General features: G+C 40.4%; 1 protein-coding gene across 2 annotated transcripts in view; it reads left to right on the top strand.

Annotated features, from left to right (window-relative positions):
- The window catches only part of Lepr (leptin receptor), an 84,324-nt gene that overhangs the window by 8,120 nt on the left and 59,412 nt on the right, over positions 1-16,792 (top strand). For both annotated transcript variants that reach the window (XM_041651956.1, XM_041651955.1), the window contains exon 2: positions 12,911-12,970. In XM_041651956.1, the coding sequence (XP_041507890.1) occupies positions 12,931-12,970 (40 nt within the window). In that variant the 5' untranslated portion in view covers positions 12,911-12,930. The remainder of the gene's footprint in view (positions 1-12,910; positions 12,971-16,792) is intronic.

The following is a 16,792-nucleotide window of genomic DNA, read 5'->3' as shown; positions in this document are numbered from 1 at the left end:
ATTTTTTTTTATTTGGTTGTGTTCAGGTTTGTGCGTGCGTGCATGTGTGTGTGTGTGTGTGTGGGTGGGTGTGAAGTTGGCATTGAGTGTCTTTGCTGAAGCTGGATACTGTAAGTGATGAAAGCACTTGAAGCCTTTGTTTTCAAAGTAACAGATGCATATGCCAAGGTAATGGGAAGGTTTTGTTTTGTTTTAGTCCAAGACCTGATGAAACCCTGGCTGGCCTGAAACTCATTGTGCCTTCCAGCTGGCCTCAGTCTTGTGGGCATCATCTGCCTTTGCCCATCTAAATACTGTCATTATAGGAGTGTGCCACCCTACTTGTGAAAAAAATCTTGTTTACTTAAAAAAAAAAGATTTAAGGGACTGGAGGGATGGTTCAGTGGTTAAGAGCACTGGCTGCTGCTTTTGGAGGACCAAGGTTTGATTCCCAGCACCCACATGGTGGCTCGTAACTGCCTTTAACTCAAGTTCCAGAGGATCTGACCATTCCTTTTTGCCTCTTCAAGCACCAGGCACAGCGATAAGAACACATAAATTCCTATTCTAAGTGAAGAAAGGAAAGCAGACACATTTAAAATGATAAAGTCACTAGAAATAGATCAGGCTGTATATATTTTCTTAAATTTGACTCTTAAAGAAATAGTAGTTCATGTATATTCAAATGAAATGCTTAGAGGTTGTTATTTAAGTATGAAATAGAGGAGAGGCGTCTTTAGCAGGAAGTGCAGAAACATTAGCAGTAGCTGGAACCACTTGAGATATTTGTCAAAGCAAGCAGAGTGTCAGGCTTGGTTTTCTAATTCACAGGCATCTCCACAGGCTCAGAGACTGGGAGATCACTGGAGCAAGTTACAAAGGATTTTCTTTTCAGTCTAATTGCTCATCAGACACTGACTGAGACTGCTCTTGAGTTTGTTTGTGGATTTAATAGATAAAAACGGCGAAGTAATCATTTGTTATAAAAGTTGAACCATCTGATCCTTCTCAGAAAATCCAAAATACGACCATTCAGTAGAACACGAGTCTGATTTTTTTTTAGCTTTTGTCTTTATTCTTTCTGTCTTTCACATCATGCATCTCCATCCCATTCTTTCCCCATCCTTTTGTATCAACCCTCTGCCCTTGCAACCTCTCCCCCTACCGCCAAAATAAAATAATAAAATAAAATTTAAGAGGAAAAAATAGAAAGAAAAATTAATCCCATCATGGAAGCTGCGGTGCGACACAGCGAGTCACATAGCCAACCCTTTTATCCAGAGATCTTTCTTTACTTCCAAGTGTTTATTGCATAGAGTCATCGGTCTGGTTTGAGACCTCTGGTTTCTGCTACACTCTCGATGTTGGGCCTTTACTGGGACTCCTCTCGGTTATCCTGCTGTTTTCCCGTGTTGTGGAAATCCTGCAGCTTTGGGTTCGCAGGACCAGTCCCTTCATGTACTCCTGCAGATCCTGCATTGGGGTGGATGTTGGCGTTGGTCAACCCGGATTCTGGGCCTGGGTATTTGCAGGGTTGGTCAGCCTGCCAGTTCTCCCTTGTCCTCACCACCAGGGTGAGCTCTCTTGCATTGTTCTGGCAAGTTCACCTCTTGCAGTGATGAGCAAGGGGCGGAGCCAGTTCTCCCACTTTTATGTCCTCATGGTTGGTTCTTCCACACCTTCACCTTCAGGGTCAGCTCTACTATGTTGCCCAGGCAACATAGTGGAGTAGGGGCCACTCTCCTGAGTGCTCAGCTGATGAGGGGCAGAGCCAGTTCTTCCACCTGCCTCAAACACTGATGGTCCGGGCGCAGGGGCGGGGGCGTCTCTCCCCAGCCCATGCTGCCATATGGCAGATGTGGAGTAGGGCCAGGACTCCCATGCTCCTATCCACGGACCAGCTAGCTTACCCATGTGTGCCCAGGCTGCGGAGCTCCGCGGTGCTGCCCAGATAAGGTTCAGGGCCCTCTTTCCTGAGTGTTGCAGCTGGGAGAGGGGTAAGCTCCCTCACCAGCTGGAGGCTGTAGATACAAGGGGGCGCATCTTGCCCTCGTCTGGGTGCCACAGACGAAGGAGGCAGTACCAGCTATGCCCTCTCATACCCTCAGGGGCTGGCTCACTCACGCCCGTGTACAGGGTCAACTCTGCTGTGCTGTCCAGGCGAGGCAAAGGGCTCATTCTCCCGAGCGCTGAAGCTCCTGAAGAGTTGCCAGTTTTCTTTTCTTTTCTTTCTTTTTTTTTTTTTTTTGATTTTTCGAGACAGGGTTTCTCCGTAGCTTTTGGTTCCTGTCCTGGAACTAGCTCTTGTAGACCAGGCTGGCCTCGAACTCACAGAGATCCACCTGCCTCTGCCTCCCGAGTGCTGGGATTAAAGGCGTGTGCCACCACCGCCTGGCAGCCAGTTTTCTTTTGTGTGGAGTTTATAGTGAGATGTGTTTACCAGGCCCTCAGTGTCTGGTCCACTCTACAGGGTGGATGATTGACTGAACATCCAGCTGTCACGCTGGTTCCTTTCAGGCCAGACGATGGATTCTCTAAAGATTTCTTCAAATGTTGCATATTCCAACCAACCATCTTCTCTGTCTAAATTCCTGAAAAGCTTTAAAAAATGTCATTTTAAAGATATGGAACTGTATACCATCTATGTTAATTTACTCCACAAATATTTACAAGTACCTATTATGTTTCTTAAAATATATAAAAATATTTTATTTTTAAAACTCAAATACGGATTTAGGAGAGATGGCTCAGCTGGCAAAACGCCTGCCACACGAGCACAGACACCTGAGTTTCCACTCCTACAACCAATGCGGAAAGCTGGAGACAGTGAGTGGCCTTCTCCTGCAGCTCTGGTGCTGCAGGGTTAGGTGCTGATAGATCCCTGAAGCCCATTGGTCAACCAGCCTAGCTGAACTCATGAGCTTCAGGTTTAGCGAGAAACCTTATACCCAAAAAGATAGAAGTGGAGAGCAGTTGAGGAAAGGCAGACACGGAGTCATCTCATGCCACCACACGCATGCACGCCCACACGATACTTCCCATGTGCACACACCCACAGTAACAAGCACATAGACCACACCCTCATACATATACACATACGACATGATAGCTACACACATGTACATATCACATACTTCGCATATATAAACACATATAAGCATATATACATATACGTGTACACAGTCGCATCACATAGATGTCAAACACCATGTGTTGACTTGATCTATGTCACCTTGACCCAAGCTGGAGTCATTTTGGAAGAGGGACTCTCAATGGAGAAAATGCCCTCATCCGATTAGACTGCGGGAAGCCTTTTGTGTAGTTTCTTGACTGATGATTGATTTGGGAGGGCCCAGCTCACTGTGGGCACTGTCACCCTGGGCTGGTGACTCCACTTGCCGTAAGAGAGCAGGTGGACAGAGCCGATAAGCTTCTGTTTCAGTTCCTCCTCCGGGTTCCAGCCTTGACTTCCTTGACGATGATGGACTGTGGTGTGAAGTGTGAACAGGATAAACCCTTTCCTCTCACGTTGTCATTGGCCATGGTGTTTGTCACAGTAAAGGAAAACCCAATTATGCAAATAATCTATCTAATATACCACTCATTCGCCCACACACAGACACACATACACTACATGTACACACATACTCATAGACCATTCATACATACCACATACCTCACATATGCATATACACTATATATACACATAAACATATTACAAAACACATACACATAATCACACATGTACAGCATGTATATATGCTCGTATTCATATATCATATATACATGGACATAGAGACCATACATGTAAACACACATAACACATATACAACCCCCATACATGCACATTCCATAAACCTCATACACACACCATACACATACACAGTGCACACACCCTACCCACTCCACACACACATGCACCACACACATACACATATCACACATCATACCCAACATATACACCATAATTCCACATCTCCCCACACAAGCATACACAAGACACACATACACAGAATATATACCATATGTATGCCTCTACATACACATATATTCCATCCCCATCATATACAAGGCATGCCACACATAAACACACGCATGCACAACATATAAATATTACACACAACCATATACATACACATATAACATAGCACACATGTATAGGTACACACACTATACATGCACACCAGACACAAATACACATGTACACACACCACATAAACATCATACATACATACTGTGCACACACCACACATATCATACACTATACATATACACACAACAAATACCATATGCAACATATATACCATATATATTCTGTACACACCCATACATTATACTCATAGCTCTCAGGCCATACACTTGTACCACACACGCTCACATACATATATACCCCACACAGTCCACACAGTACAAAACACACATATACACATGTAACATGCACACACTGTGCACTGCACATACACCATGCACATAAACATATAACACACTACACAAGCATACATATACATATGCAACACACACTTGCATACACACATACCACACATAATACACAACGTCACACAATACACACCTCACATATATACAACACACCTTATATTTCACACACACACTGTGCACATAAACATACAACATACACAAATACATGTAAACATACAACACACACTACACTAACCCCTCACAATACACATAGTATATACACCACATATATATACAAGCTTCATATATATACACACACTGCATATAATATAGAAAACACATACATCTTATACTACACCCATGCACATATATACATACACATATATACCTACACCCTATGCACATAAACACACACCACACATGCCAGTACCTCATGCACACATACACCACACATGCTATATAAAACATGCACATTAAGCAGTCCCACATGCGGATTACATACATACACACAGTACATACACCATGCACCCCATCATACATATAAAGCAGTACATACACACCACACAATACATCTACAATACATACATAATACATACATCATGTACAACACACATACCATACCCTCTCTCTCTCTCTATATATATATATATATATATACATACATACATACATACATACACATACCATATGCACTGAACATACAACACTGATACACATACCATGTACAACTCACGTATATCACACACATACTACATACCACACACACACTGTCCTTGTTGACTTTTTGTCAAATTGACACAAACTAGAGTTATCTGAGAAGAGGGAACCTCAGTTGGGAAATGCCCCCGTCAGACTGGTCCGTGAGCAAGCCTGTGGGATGTTTTCATGATGGATGACAGAGGTGGAAGAGCCCAGCCCACTGAGGGTAGTGCTACTCCTGAACTGCATAAGTAAACAGGCTGAGTAGGTCAAAGGCAGCAAGCTAGTAAGCAGGGCTCCTCCATGGCCTCTGCTTCTGTCCCGGACGCCAGGTGCCTGCCCACTTGGGTTCCTGCTCTGACTTCCCTCAGTGATGGTCTGTTACCTGGAGGGGCCCTGCTAAATCTGCTCTAGTGGAGACATCCGGGGTGAAGTGAGTAGGAAGAGCTGGAGAATAAAGAAATTTAGAAAAGGCCACGATAAACTGATCTCTTACTTTTGAAAAGTAGTAGTATAGATAGTGACTAAACTGTTACGTTCCAGGTCCAAGTGAGAGGCCCTGTTTCAAAGACAGAAGGTGGGTACCAATTGTGGAGGGCATCTGACATGCACTTATACACATGTGATCACACACGCACGCACACACACACAAGCAATGAGGGATTTAAGACAAAATTAAAGGTGAACACCTCATTTATAGTATTAATGTCCTTATAAAAGAGGCCCAAGGGTTTGGTGTTGGGTTTTCTGCTCCCTTTTTGTTAAGTAGCTTGGATTTATTTGATGTCTGCAGGTACGGAAGCTCTGGCATGTTATTAGGAAGCATATTCAAATGAACGCGTTTGCAGTGTTAGGTTTATTTTGGTCAGCTTACCATTAGTTTACTCTTTGCTTGATTTTTTAAAAGTTCTTTGTTAATACCTATTTCTTAGATATAAGAAATGGTTTCCTTATGATTTCCCCACTTGTAGATAATATATTCTGGTCATGTTAATCTCTTTATCCCTTCTCTCTCTCTCTCTCTCTCTTTTTTTTTTTTTTTTTCGAGACAGGGTTTCTCTGTGGTTTTGGAGCCTGTCCTGAAAATAGCTCTTGTAGACCAGGCTGGTCTCGAACTCCCAGAGATCCGCCTGCCTCTGCCTCCCGAGTGCTGGGATTAATGGCGTGCGCCACCACCGCCGGCTCCTTATCCCTTCTCTTGTCCCCACCCCCTCCCATGGATCCTCTTTCCTTTCCCAGCTAGTCCTCCTTTACTTTGCTTTTGTTTCTTCTGTGAATCAACTGTTAAATTTCTGGTCAGTCTAAGAGACCAGATCCTACAGCTTAAAGAAATCAGGCATGCCCTTCATAGCTGTCTTTCAGAGACTGAGAATTAAAAGCCGCGAATGTGATGGTTTTTATAATTCCTTATTTATGGTCCTATCCTGCAACTGACTCCTCCATGCTCCATGCCACACAGACTTTTCTCGTCGAAATCATATAGTCTAAAACTTCCCCTCATCTCCTAACATGTATAAACCGTGGCTATCCCTTCTATTCTGGGCTTTTTTTCCCCCTGAAGCTTCCCCCATTTATATCTAAGCTCCACTTCTGGGCTTCCTCCATTGCCGTGTCCATGATGGCTCTTTTTCTCATTCTTTTTTTTTTTTATTTTTTATTGACCTTATTGAGCTCTACATTTTTCTCTGCTCCCCTCCCTATTTCTTCCTTCCCCTTCAACCTTCTCCCACGGTCCCCATGCTCCCAATTTACTCAGGAGATCTTGTCTTTTTCTACTTTCCATGTAGATTAGATCCATGTATCTCTTTTTTAGGGTCCTCATTGTTATCTAGGTTCTCTGGGATTGTGAATTGTAAGCTGGTTTTCTTTACTTCATGTCTAAAAGCCACTTATTAGTGAGCACATATGATATTTGTTTTTCTGGGTCTACGTTACCTCACTCAATATGATGTTTTCTAGCTCCATCCATTTTCCTGCAAATTTCAAGATGTCATCATTTTTTTCTGCTGTGTAGTAATCTCCATTGTGTAAATGTACCACATTTTCCTTATTCATTCTTTGGTCAAGGGGCATTTAGGTTGTTTCCAGGTTCTGGCTATGACAAACAATGCTGCAATGAACATAGTTGAGCACATGTCTGATGTGGGAGTGTCATATATCAATCTGTTGATTTCATTGGTTAAGCAATAAAGAAACTGCTTGGCCCTGATAGGTTAAAACATAGGTGGGAGGAGTAAACAGAACAGAAGGCTGGGAGAAAGAAGCTGAGTCAGTGAGTCGCCATGATTCTCCCACTCCAGGCAGACGCAGGTTAAGATCATTCCTGGTAAGCCAGCTCGTGGACTACACAGATTATTAAAAATGGGCTAGTCCAGGTGCGAGAGTTAGCCGAGAAAAGGCTAGATCTAATGAGCCAAGCGGTGTTTAAAAGAATACAGTTTCCGTGTAATTATTTCGGGGCATAAGCTAGAGCTAGCCATGTGGGCGGCCGGGTGCTGGGGACGCAGCCCCGCTGCTCCTAATTCAACACATGTCCTTGTGGTATGATTGAGCATCCTTTGTGTATATACCCAAAAGTGGTATTGTTGGGTCTTGAGGAAGATTATTTCCTAATTTTCTGAGAAGTCGCCATACTGATTTCCAAAGGGGCTGTACCAATTTGCACTCACACCAGCAATGCAAGAGTGTTCCCTTTACCCTACAACCTCTCCAGCATAAATTGTCATTAATGTTTTTGAGTTTGGCAATTCTTACAGGTGCAAGACGACCACCTTAGAGTTGTTTTGATTTGCATTTTTCTGATGGCTAAGGATGTTGAGCATTTCCTTAAGTGTCTTTCACACATTTTAGATTCCTCTGTTGAGAGTTTTCTGTTTAGATTTGTACTCCATTTTTTAATATTTATTTATTTATTATGTATACAATATTATGTCTGTGTGTATGTCTGCAGGCCAGAAGAGGACACCAGACCCCATTACAATGGTTGTGAGCCACCATGTGGTTGCTGGGAATTGAACTCAGGACCTTTGGAAGAGCAGGCAATGCTCTTAACCTCTGAGCCATCTCTCCAGCCCCTGTACTCCATTTTTAATTGGATTATTTGTTCTTTTGATGACCAATTTCTTGAGTTCGTTGTATATTTTGAAGATCAGTCCTTTGTCTGATATGGGATTGGTGAAGATCTTTTCCCATTCTGTAGGCTGCCATTTTGTCTTGTTGATCGTGTCCTTTGCTTTACAGAAGCTTTTCAGTTTCAAGAGATCCCATTTATTAATTGTTTCTCTCAGTGTCTGTGCTACTGGCGGTTATATTTAGGAAGTGGTCTCCTGTGCCAGTGCATCCAAGTGTACTTCCCACTTTCTCTTCTATGAGGTTCAGTGTGGTTGGCTTTATGTTGAGGTCTTTGATCCATTTGGATTTGAGCTGTATGCATGGTGATAGATATGAATCTATTTTCATTCTTCTACATGTTGATATCCAGTTATGCCAGCACCATTTATTAAATATGCTCTCTTTTTCCATTTGATATTTTTTACTTCTTTGTCAAAATACAAGTGTTAATAGATGTGTGGATTAATATCTGGGACTTTGATTCAGTTCCATTAATCCTCCTGTCTATTTTTATGGCAATACCAGGCTGTTTTCAGTACTGTAGCTCTGTAGTAGAGTTTGAAGTCAGGGATTGTGATGCCTCCAGAAGTTCTTTTATTGTACAGGATTGTTTTGGCTATCCTGGATTTTTTGCTTTTCCATAAGAAGTTGAATACCATTCTTTTGAGGTCTGTGAAGATTTCTGCTGGAATTTTGATGGACATTGCATTGAATCTGTAGATTGCTTTTGGTAAGATTGCCCTTTTTACTATGTTAATTCTGCCTACCCCAGAGCATGGGAGATCTTTCTATTTTCTGGTGTCTTCTTCAATTTCTTTCTTCAAAGATTTAAAGTTCTTGTCATACAGGTCTTCCACTTGTTAGGGTAGCATTACTCTGAGATATTTTATGCTATTTGTGGCTATTGTGAAGGGTGATGTTTCTTTGATTTCTTTCTCATCCCATTTATCATCTGTGTACAGGAGGACCACTGTTTTTTTTTTTGATATATTACTGCTATATTACTGAAAGTGTTTATGAGTTGTAGAGGTTCCTTGGTAGAATATTTGGGGTCCCTTATGTAAGCTATCATATCATCAGCAAATAGTGAGAGTTTGACTTCTTCCTTTCTGATTTGTATCCCCTTAATCTCCTTTTGTTGTCATATTGCTCTAGATAGGACCTCAAGAACTATATTGAATAGATATGGAGAGAGTGGACAACCTTGTCTTGCTCCTGATTTCATTGGGATTGCTGTGAATTTCTCTCCATTTAGTTTGATTTTGGCTGCTGGCTTGCTGTTTATTTCCTTTATTATCTCTTCCCTTTCTAAAGGGAAGCCTCTCCTTCCATTTAAAGCCCTCTTGTCCTGTTTATGGTACATTTTATTGTTCCTTTTCTAATGCTTCCCTGCCTCATGGCCGAATCGTGGTCTTCAGGACCTTTCTCCTATTAAACCTCATCCCGAAAGTCTTCTTTTGCCTGCCAGCTTCTCTCTTGAACCAACTTTTGTTCTCTTATTGCTAATGCCAAATAGTTTATTTGTGGTTACTTGTGGAAACATGAGTGTATGGTTATAAATAGGTGAACTTACCCATCGCTACATCACTGAAGAAAATCTCTCTCCCTTTAGTAACTATTAACTGCCTATGTAGCCTCAGGAGGGGTAGAATCTCATGAGCCCGCTTTTCCTTCGTTAAAGAAGGTCAAGGGGTCCAGTGTTGTGTAGGTAATAATAGCCACTGTTCAGAAATGCAACATGTTATGTCCAAAAACAGTGTTTTCCCCAGCACTTATTTTCTTCCTGTCACTTCTTCCTTTGGCTATGGAGGGGCCAATAGTGATGTCCCCTTTAGACCTGGGCACTTATTCTCTAGACTTTGACCAGCAGTAACTGCCGCCCACCACAAGGAAACTTGTCTGACCAAGGCTGTAGCAGAACTAGTCTCTGAATATAAACATTATATTACATAGGGAATTTTGTACATCCTTTATGTCCATTTTTATTATTCTTAATCATAGGTTTAAAATTCTGTCATTTTTATGTCATGTTTGTGTTTCTGTAAGTGTCCTTAAATTCCTTTTGTTTTAGGTGAACATAAATATTTCTCTCATTGAATCTGTGTAAGAAACCACTTTCACAGTCTGTATGCCTGTTCATATCTGTAATTGTTTGCCTCCCATATATGAATGGAACCTGGTGGCATGAATTAACATTGTAAGAATAGTTTCTGTCTTGCATGGGACAGTGAACTTCCTTATTCAAAGGATCAACTGATGCATTTGGCCACTTAGTAGATTGGTTATTTAAATGCAAATCAAATCTGTTTGGGGATGGAATTACAGTTAGTTTATCAAAGTATTCCAGCAATACACTGTGTTCATGACACATCCTGATTATGAATATTCTTCTTGAGTTTATTTGATGAGAAGTCTGATACTAGGAATACGTAATATAAAATAGTGTGTGTGTGTGTCTTGCATACATTTCTTACAATTAGGTTATGAGGATTTCAAGCACTGAACCAATTTTTAGAGATTTCAAATAAAGAATCAAAGCTCTGGGGGCTGGAGAGATGGCTCAGCAGTTAGGAACACTGACTACTCTTCTAGAGGTCCCGAGTTCAATTTCCAGCATCCCCATGGTGGCTCACAACCATCTAGAATAGGATCAGATGCCCTCTTATGTTATGCAGGAATACATGTACATAGAGCACACACACACATACACACACACACACATAATACATAAGTAAATTAAAAAAAAAGAACCAAAGTTCTGATGAAAAGCACAGTTTGAAAAACAAACATATTAGAAAAAAAATATTTTAAAATACAAACTGCTTATACATGTCTAGGGTCCCCAAGAGTATACAAACATACCCATCAACTGGTGCTGTTTCTCATATGAAGCATGTTTTTGGATCATTTATAGCAGTATCTGTAGTGAGGGTGCTATTTCTATTTTAAAATAAAACTTCCACTTACAGGCAACTCTGGAAAAGGTTGCTAAAATCATCCAACAGTTAGATTTGCAGATAAGCAAGAGGGAGGTGGATCTGAAACTCCGAGTCCTAAAGGCTGGTTAGAAGAGCCCAAACTTGAACCTAAGACTTATAACACCCAGTTCAGGGCTTGTCATCTCAAAATACACCACACATCAGGCTGAACTTCAGATTGAGATCATAGGGAAGACAGAAATGGCACTGGGCGATGACTCAGTGCCTGAAGTACATGTTGGCATTGGCACTATTCCTGGAGAGACGAAAAACGTTTACTCGCTCCACAGAGGGAACTGACAGCAGTCCAAAATAAGAACACCACCAAAGCCCAGTTTAGTCAACTGATGTTTTTATTGGTGTTACTTATTGGAGTATAGATGAGGGGTTACTTACAAGAGCAGAGATGATTTAATGACAGCAGCATCACCAAAGCCCATCTGAGCCTGGGTATCAGCTCATGAAAACCGTAAACCTGGAGCACCTGCACAATGTGCAGGCACCTCAATGGGCTGGAAAACGTCTCTTTCAGGCAGCTCATGTGATCTTAGCCCTTTCCAGGCAGTTGGCTGGTCTGCCTCTCCTAGGCAGTTAGGCTTTTCTGAGAGTGTCTCTCAGCAGCCCTTACTGCCTACATATACTTTGAGAAAGAGGGACTTAGTGAATCTGATCAGTTTCAGGGACTTCCTGAAGCTTTTGAGTTGTTTACTTCCTGAGCTTAAAGAGATTCCCTGTAGGATGAATTTCTTCACCTCACTTAGGACGTTCTGTTTCTTAACAAGTTCCCCTCCATGATGAAATGTTTTATCTCAGAGGAATTTGTTACACATTGGGGGAGCACATGTCTATTACCCAAATGCTGGGAGGTGGAGGCAGGAGGATCCCTGAAATGGAGAGTTTCAAGTTCAATGAGAAAGCCTGTGCCCTTCTGCCCCCCGCAAAATGATAGAGTCACAGAGGAAGACAGCTAATGTTGACCTCTGGTACACACACACACACACACACACACACACACACACACACACACATCACAATTCCAAGCCCAATATATTAAAGTTTTATAATTCTAACTCATGACAGAAGAAGAAATAACCTTATTTACAGAGTGCATCCCTGGTTGAATAGAATTTATGTGAAACATTATCAGAAGTTATCCTTTGTATTGAGGTGTTCTAAGCCATGAGACAGACCTTTAATTTCTCTAATATCAATATTACTTTATCTGCAAATTAACGTGTTTACAAAGGCATTTTGTAAACTTTTTTCCTTTTTATTAAAATTGAATGTAAAATTATTACCTGTGCCATAACTGCTTGACTTTGTAGTATTATAACAATAACTCTAGGAAATAAGGATAACAAAGATATAGCAGTGGTAATATTAATGGTCATTAGATTTTCTGTTATGTTTTTAATCAAAACTATGAACAGTTTTCTAGCTAAGAATTCAGTCTTATCCTGCAATGCTTACCCTGGATTGTATAGCATAATGAAACAGAGTGACTTTTAAATTTTAATTGTTCTTTTTACTTTGTAAGAAAGCATATGCATCACAAAAATTAGTATAATTTAACATGCAATGATTCTGTAATATTGACCCTATATATTAGAGCATTGAAGTTAGACTTATTTGTAATCTTTTTTCTTTTGTATTTTTCATAGATGGCCAATGAGTTTTCTATGTGTATTGCTTTGTTTTTGATTTTTGTTTTTTGTTTTGTCTTCCAGGTGTACATCTCTGAAGTAAGATGATTTGTCAGAAATTCTATGTGGCTTTGTTACACTGGGGTAAGTTGCATGCACCTTTGTGTATTTGGGAGGGTATCTGTGTAGATTAATTTCTAAAGAGACGTTTATATTGAACAGTAATTTGGTGTTTTGGGGTCCCAACCCATGTCTATAAATAACTATTCTTGTGCAGTTCCACTAGCATGTCACCATTCCTTCACCTTTTACCACATCAAAGAAGACAAGTATTGTGTTTCAATTTTATTGATTTGAATTTTATGCGTGTGTGAGGTTGAGCAGTTAGTTTGACTATATTTCTGGTGAGATTTTTTGTTTTACACTTCAAATACCTGGTTGTTGAGTTTGTTGGTCTGAGACAAATTTTAGGACTTTCTAAACTGTAAGAAACTTTTAACTGTGTTTTAAAGCTCCATAAAGAAACAGAACTGATGGTGATGATATGTGTATGTATGAGTATACACATGTGCACATGTGTTCACACATGTGTGCATATGTTTATAAGCAAATGGATCATTTAATTTCAAAGACTGAGTACTTCTAAATCTGCAGTTGGAAAACTACAGACTCAGGAGAGCCAATGGTATCTAAGTGCAAGGTCTGAAACACACACACACACATACCTACAATCACATATATAAATACAGGTGTATACTTTTGTAGTCATGACAGTATGATGCTCTGAGGGGAATATTATCAAGGAATGCTGCATATGTTTGGAATGGTCACTGAATACCACAATTTTCCAAAAGAGTTAAATATATGACTATCCCTCCTCTCACCAGTTGTAGACTTGTCCTTCAGAGGAAGCTTCTTCAGCTGTTTTTTGTTTTGTTTTGTTTTGTTTTAATGGTCTTGTAGTTTTAGTGAACCATCATTTTCAAACATTCTCCTGTTTGGAACTAGCCATACATTGCCCATAACTTTTTTTTTTTTAACATAGGGAAACCTAGTTTATTATTTAGTTTTTGGTGCCTAGACTTTTTTTCAAATTCATTTGTAATTATAATGTATGTATTTTGTTACTATGTATTTAACACATAAGAAATGTTTTGGAATCTGTAAAATATGGAGAGTTGAAATTAATGGATAAGTGTATTATGTCATATTATCATTTCAATGCTTTGAGAACTTCATATCTGCTCCCTTAACATTTTCCAAGAAGGTATATATTGTTACTATCTACAGTTGGCGCACTGTGTGTTAGATCTTTGGCCCTCCTCCTGTCTAAGTATAGATATACGAATTATTTGACTGACTCAGCTACAGCTTCCTCTGCTATATTATGATTCACAGTCTGCTCTCTACTTGTTTAAGGTAGATTCATGGCAATGAAGTCATGTGGCATTTGCCTTTCTGTGCCTGGCTTTACTTAACATATGCTCTCCTTGTGTTGAGAATGGTAGCTTCCTTTCTTTTATGATGGAATAATATCTGTTGTTTGAGAGTGTATGTAAATTGACTGTCTCCCAATGATCCATTGTGATGGGAAATTTGGTCCTTGGATGATGGTATCAGGAAGTGCCGTGGAACCTTTAAATTCTGGCTCCTAGTGGGTGTTATCCTATTGAACAAACCTGGTTTCATCCAATGCTCTGCTCATACCTGACCCATGGTATCCTCCTGCCACTGATGTTCACACCATCAGGTTTCCTTCCTTGTTGACAGAGGTTTCTGTCCTGTCCGGTCCCGCAGCTGTTCAGTACCCCCAAAACACAGAGGACTACATTAATTATAAACTGGTTGGCCTATTAGCTCAAGCTTCTTATTAACTAATTCTTACATCTTAGATTAACCCATTATTCTTGCCTATGTTAGCCACATGGCTTGGTACCTTTCATCAGCGAGGCATTCTCATCTTGCTTCCTCTCTGTCTGGGTGATGACTGCAGACTGAGCTTTCCTCTTCCCAGAATTCCCCTGTTCTCCTTGCTTCACCTCTACTTCCTGCTGGTTGTCTTGCCTATACTTCCTGCCTGGCTACTGGCCAATCAGCATTTTATTAAACAAGTACAAGAAGCAAATCTTCAAAGGGTAAAACCATTGTCCCACAGCACTTCCTTGAATATTTACTATGTTGTTTGACTTTTTAGCCTCCAAAACTAAACCCCTTTTATTGTAAAGCTAGGCTGTGTCCAATATTTCATTATGGAAATGAAAAGCTGGTCAGTGCAAACATGTGTATATAAACAATTCTTTACCCATTCATTTCTTAATACTTAGGGTGACTCTGTATCATGAGCAGTGCTATGACCAGCACGAGTGATTTTGCTTTATTTGATAGACATCCCATAGTAGGATTGCTGGACTGCATTCTTCCATTTCTGAGGCCTTTTCCCCTAATGGCTATACTGATCTACACACCTATCTGGTGAATATTTCCTTCTCAGAGACAAACTAGAGTTTGACATAATCTTTGTCTTTTTTTTTTTTGTTGTTGTAATTGCCTGTGATTTAGGAGTATGTCTGAAAATATCACATAGCTCAATCTCAGTGTTTCCCAGCTTGACTTTGGTCTAGTCATAGTTACAGGTCTGCTAGGCCACCGATCCATGTTAAGTTATTTTTGTGTATGACGAAGGATGGTGGTATAGTTTCTTTATTTCTTATGAATGTTCATTTTTCCAGTGCCATTTACTAAACAGATCATTAATTTTTCAGGGAATTTTCCAGGCAGTTTTGTTGAAGCTTCATTGGTTCTAGATACAAAGATTTATTTCTGAGTTCTTAATCATGCTGTGTTGAATCGGGCATCTTTTTCTGTTGGAACCATGCTGTTTTACTTACATGACTTGGTCCTATGTTTGGAGTCAGATCTGCTCCTTTTTCTAGAAGGGGTTTCTCTCTATAATCCTGTCTGTCTGAGAACCTGCCCTGTAGACGAGGATGGCCTCAAAGTCAGAGATCTGCCTGCTTCTGCCTCCGAGTTCTAGGGTTAAAGGCATGTGCTACCATGCCTAGCTGGAGGCAGCTTTATTCTTGAACATAATTTCCATAATTTCTTTAGTTTTTGGTAGGTTTTTTTGTTTGTTTCTTATGAACTTTTGTAGTGTTTACTCTCTGTTAAGAATGTTATTGACATTTTGGTATGGATTAAATTTGATAAATTCAAATACATTGAATTTATGCACTGATTTGGATAGTGAAATTTTAAAAAAAATTTTAAAAATTCTTTCGAATTCCCAGAGATCCGCCTGCCTCTGCCTCCCGAGTACTGGGATTAAAGGCATGTGCCACCATCGCCCGGCTGAAAAGAATGTGTTTTAATAAAACCTGACTATGCTTCATACTAAAAAAAAAAAATTCTTTCAATTGTATGAAATACAATATTTTCCCATTTGTCTTTAATTTCTTTCATCCAGTTCTATAGTTAGTGTAGAAATCTTTCACTTCTTCTTCTTTTTTTTTTTCGAGACAGGGTTTCTCTGTGGTTTTGGAGCCTGTCCTGGAACTAGCTCTGTAGACCAGGCTGGTCTCGAACTCACAGAGATCCGCCTGCCTCTGCCTCCCGAGTTCTGGGATTAAAGGCGTGCACCACCATCGCCCGGCGAAATCTTTCACTTCTTTACACATTTTTTTAAAGTGTAGTTATTATAAATGGGCTGCTCCCCTCTTTTTTATTCCTTTCCCTCTTCTTTTGAGACCAGGGTCTCACAATGTTGCTCAGGCTGGTCTTGAAACTGATGGCTGCAGTGCTCTTCCTGCCTCAGCCTCCTGAGTAGCGGGAACTACAAATGTTCTGTAAGTGTATTTTTTTCTGGTTATTTTTCCTGTACTCGGATGCTTATTATCATCTAATTCTATTGTTCTCATCAGGGTTCACTCCTGTCCACCTGTGGCCTTGGGCAATGACGTTTCCCACTCC

The sequence above is a fragment of the Microtus oregoni genome, unplaced genomic scaffold (genome assembly GCF_018167655.1).
Source record: "Microtus oregoni isolate MIOR12 unplaced genomic scaffold, Mior012 000005F_ref0000423, whole genome shotgun sequence".
NCBI classification, from domain to species: Eukaryota; Metazoa; Chordata; class Mammalia; order Rodentia; family Cricetidae; genus Microtus; species Microtus oregoni.
This window is presented reverse-complemented; position numbering and strand designations above follow the sequence as displayed.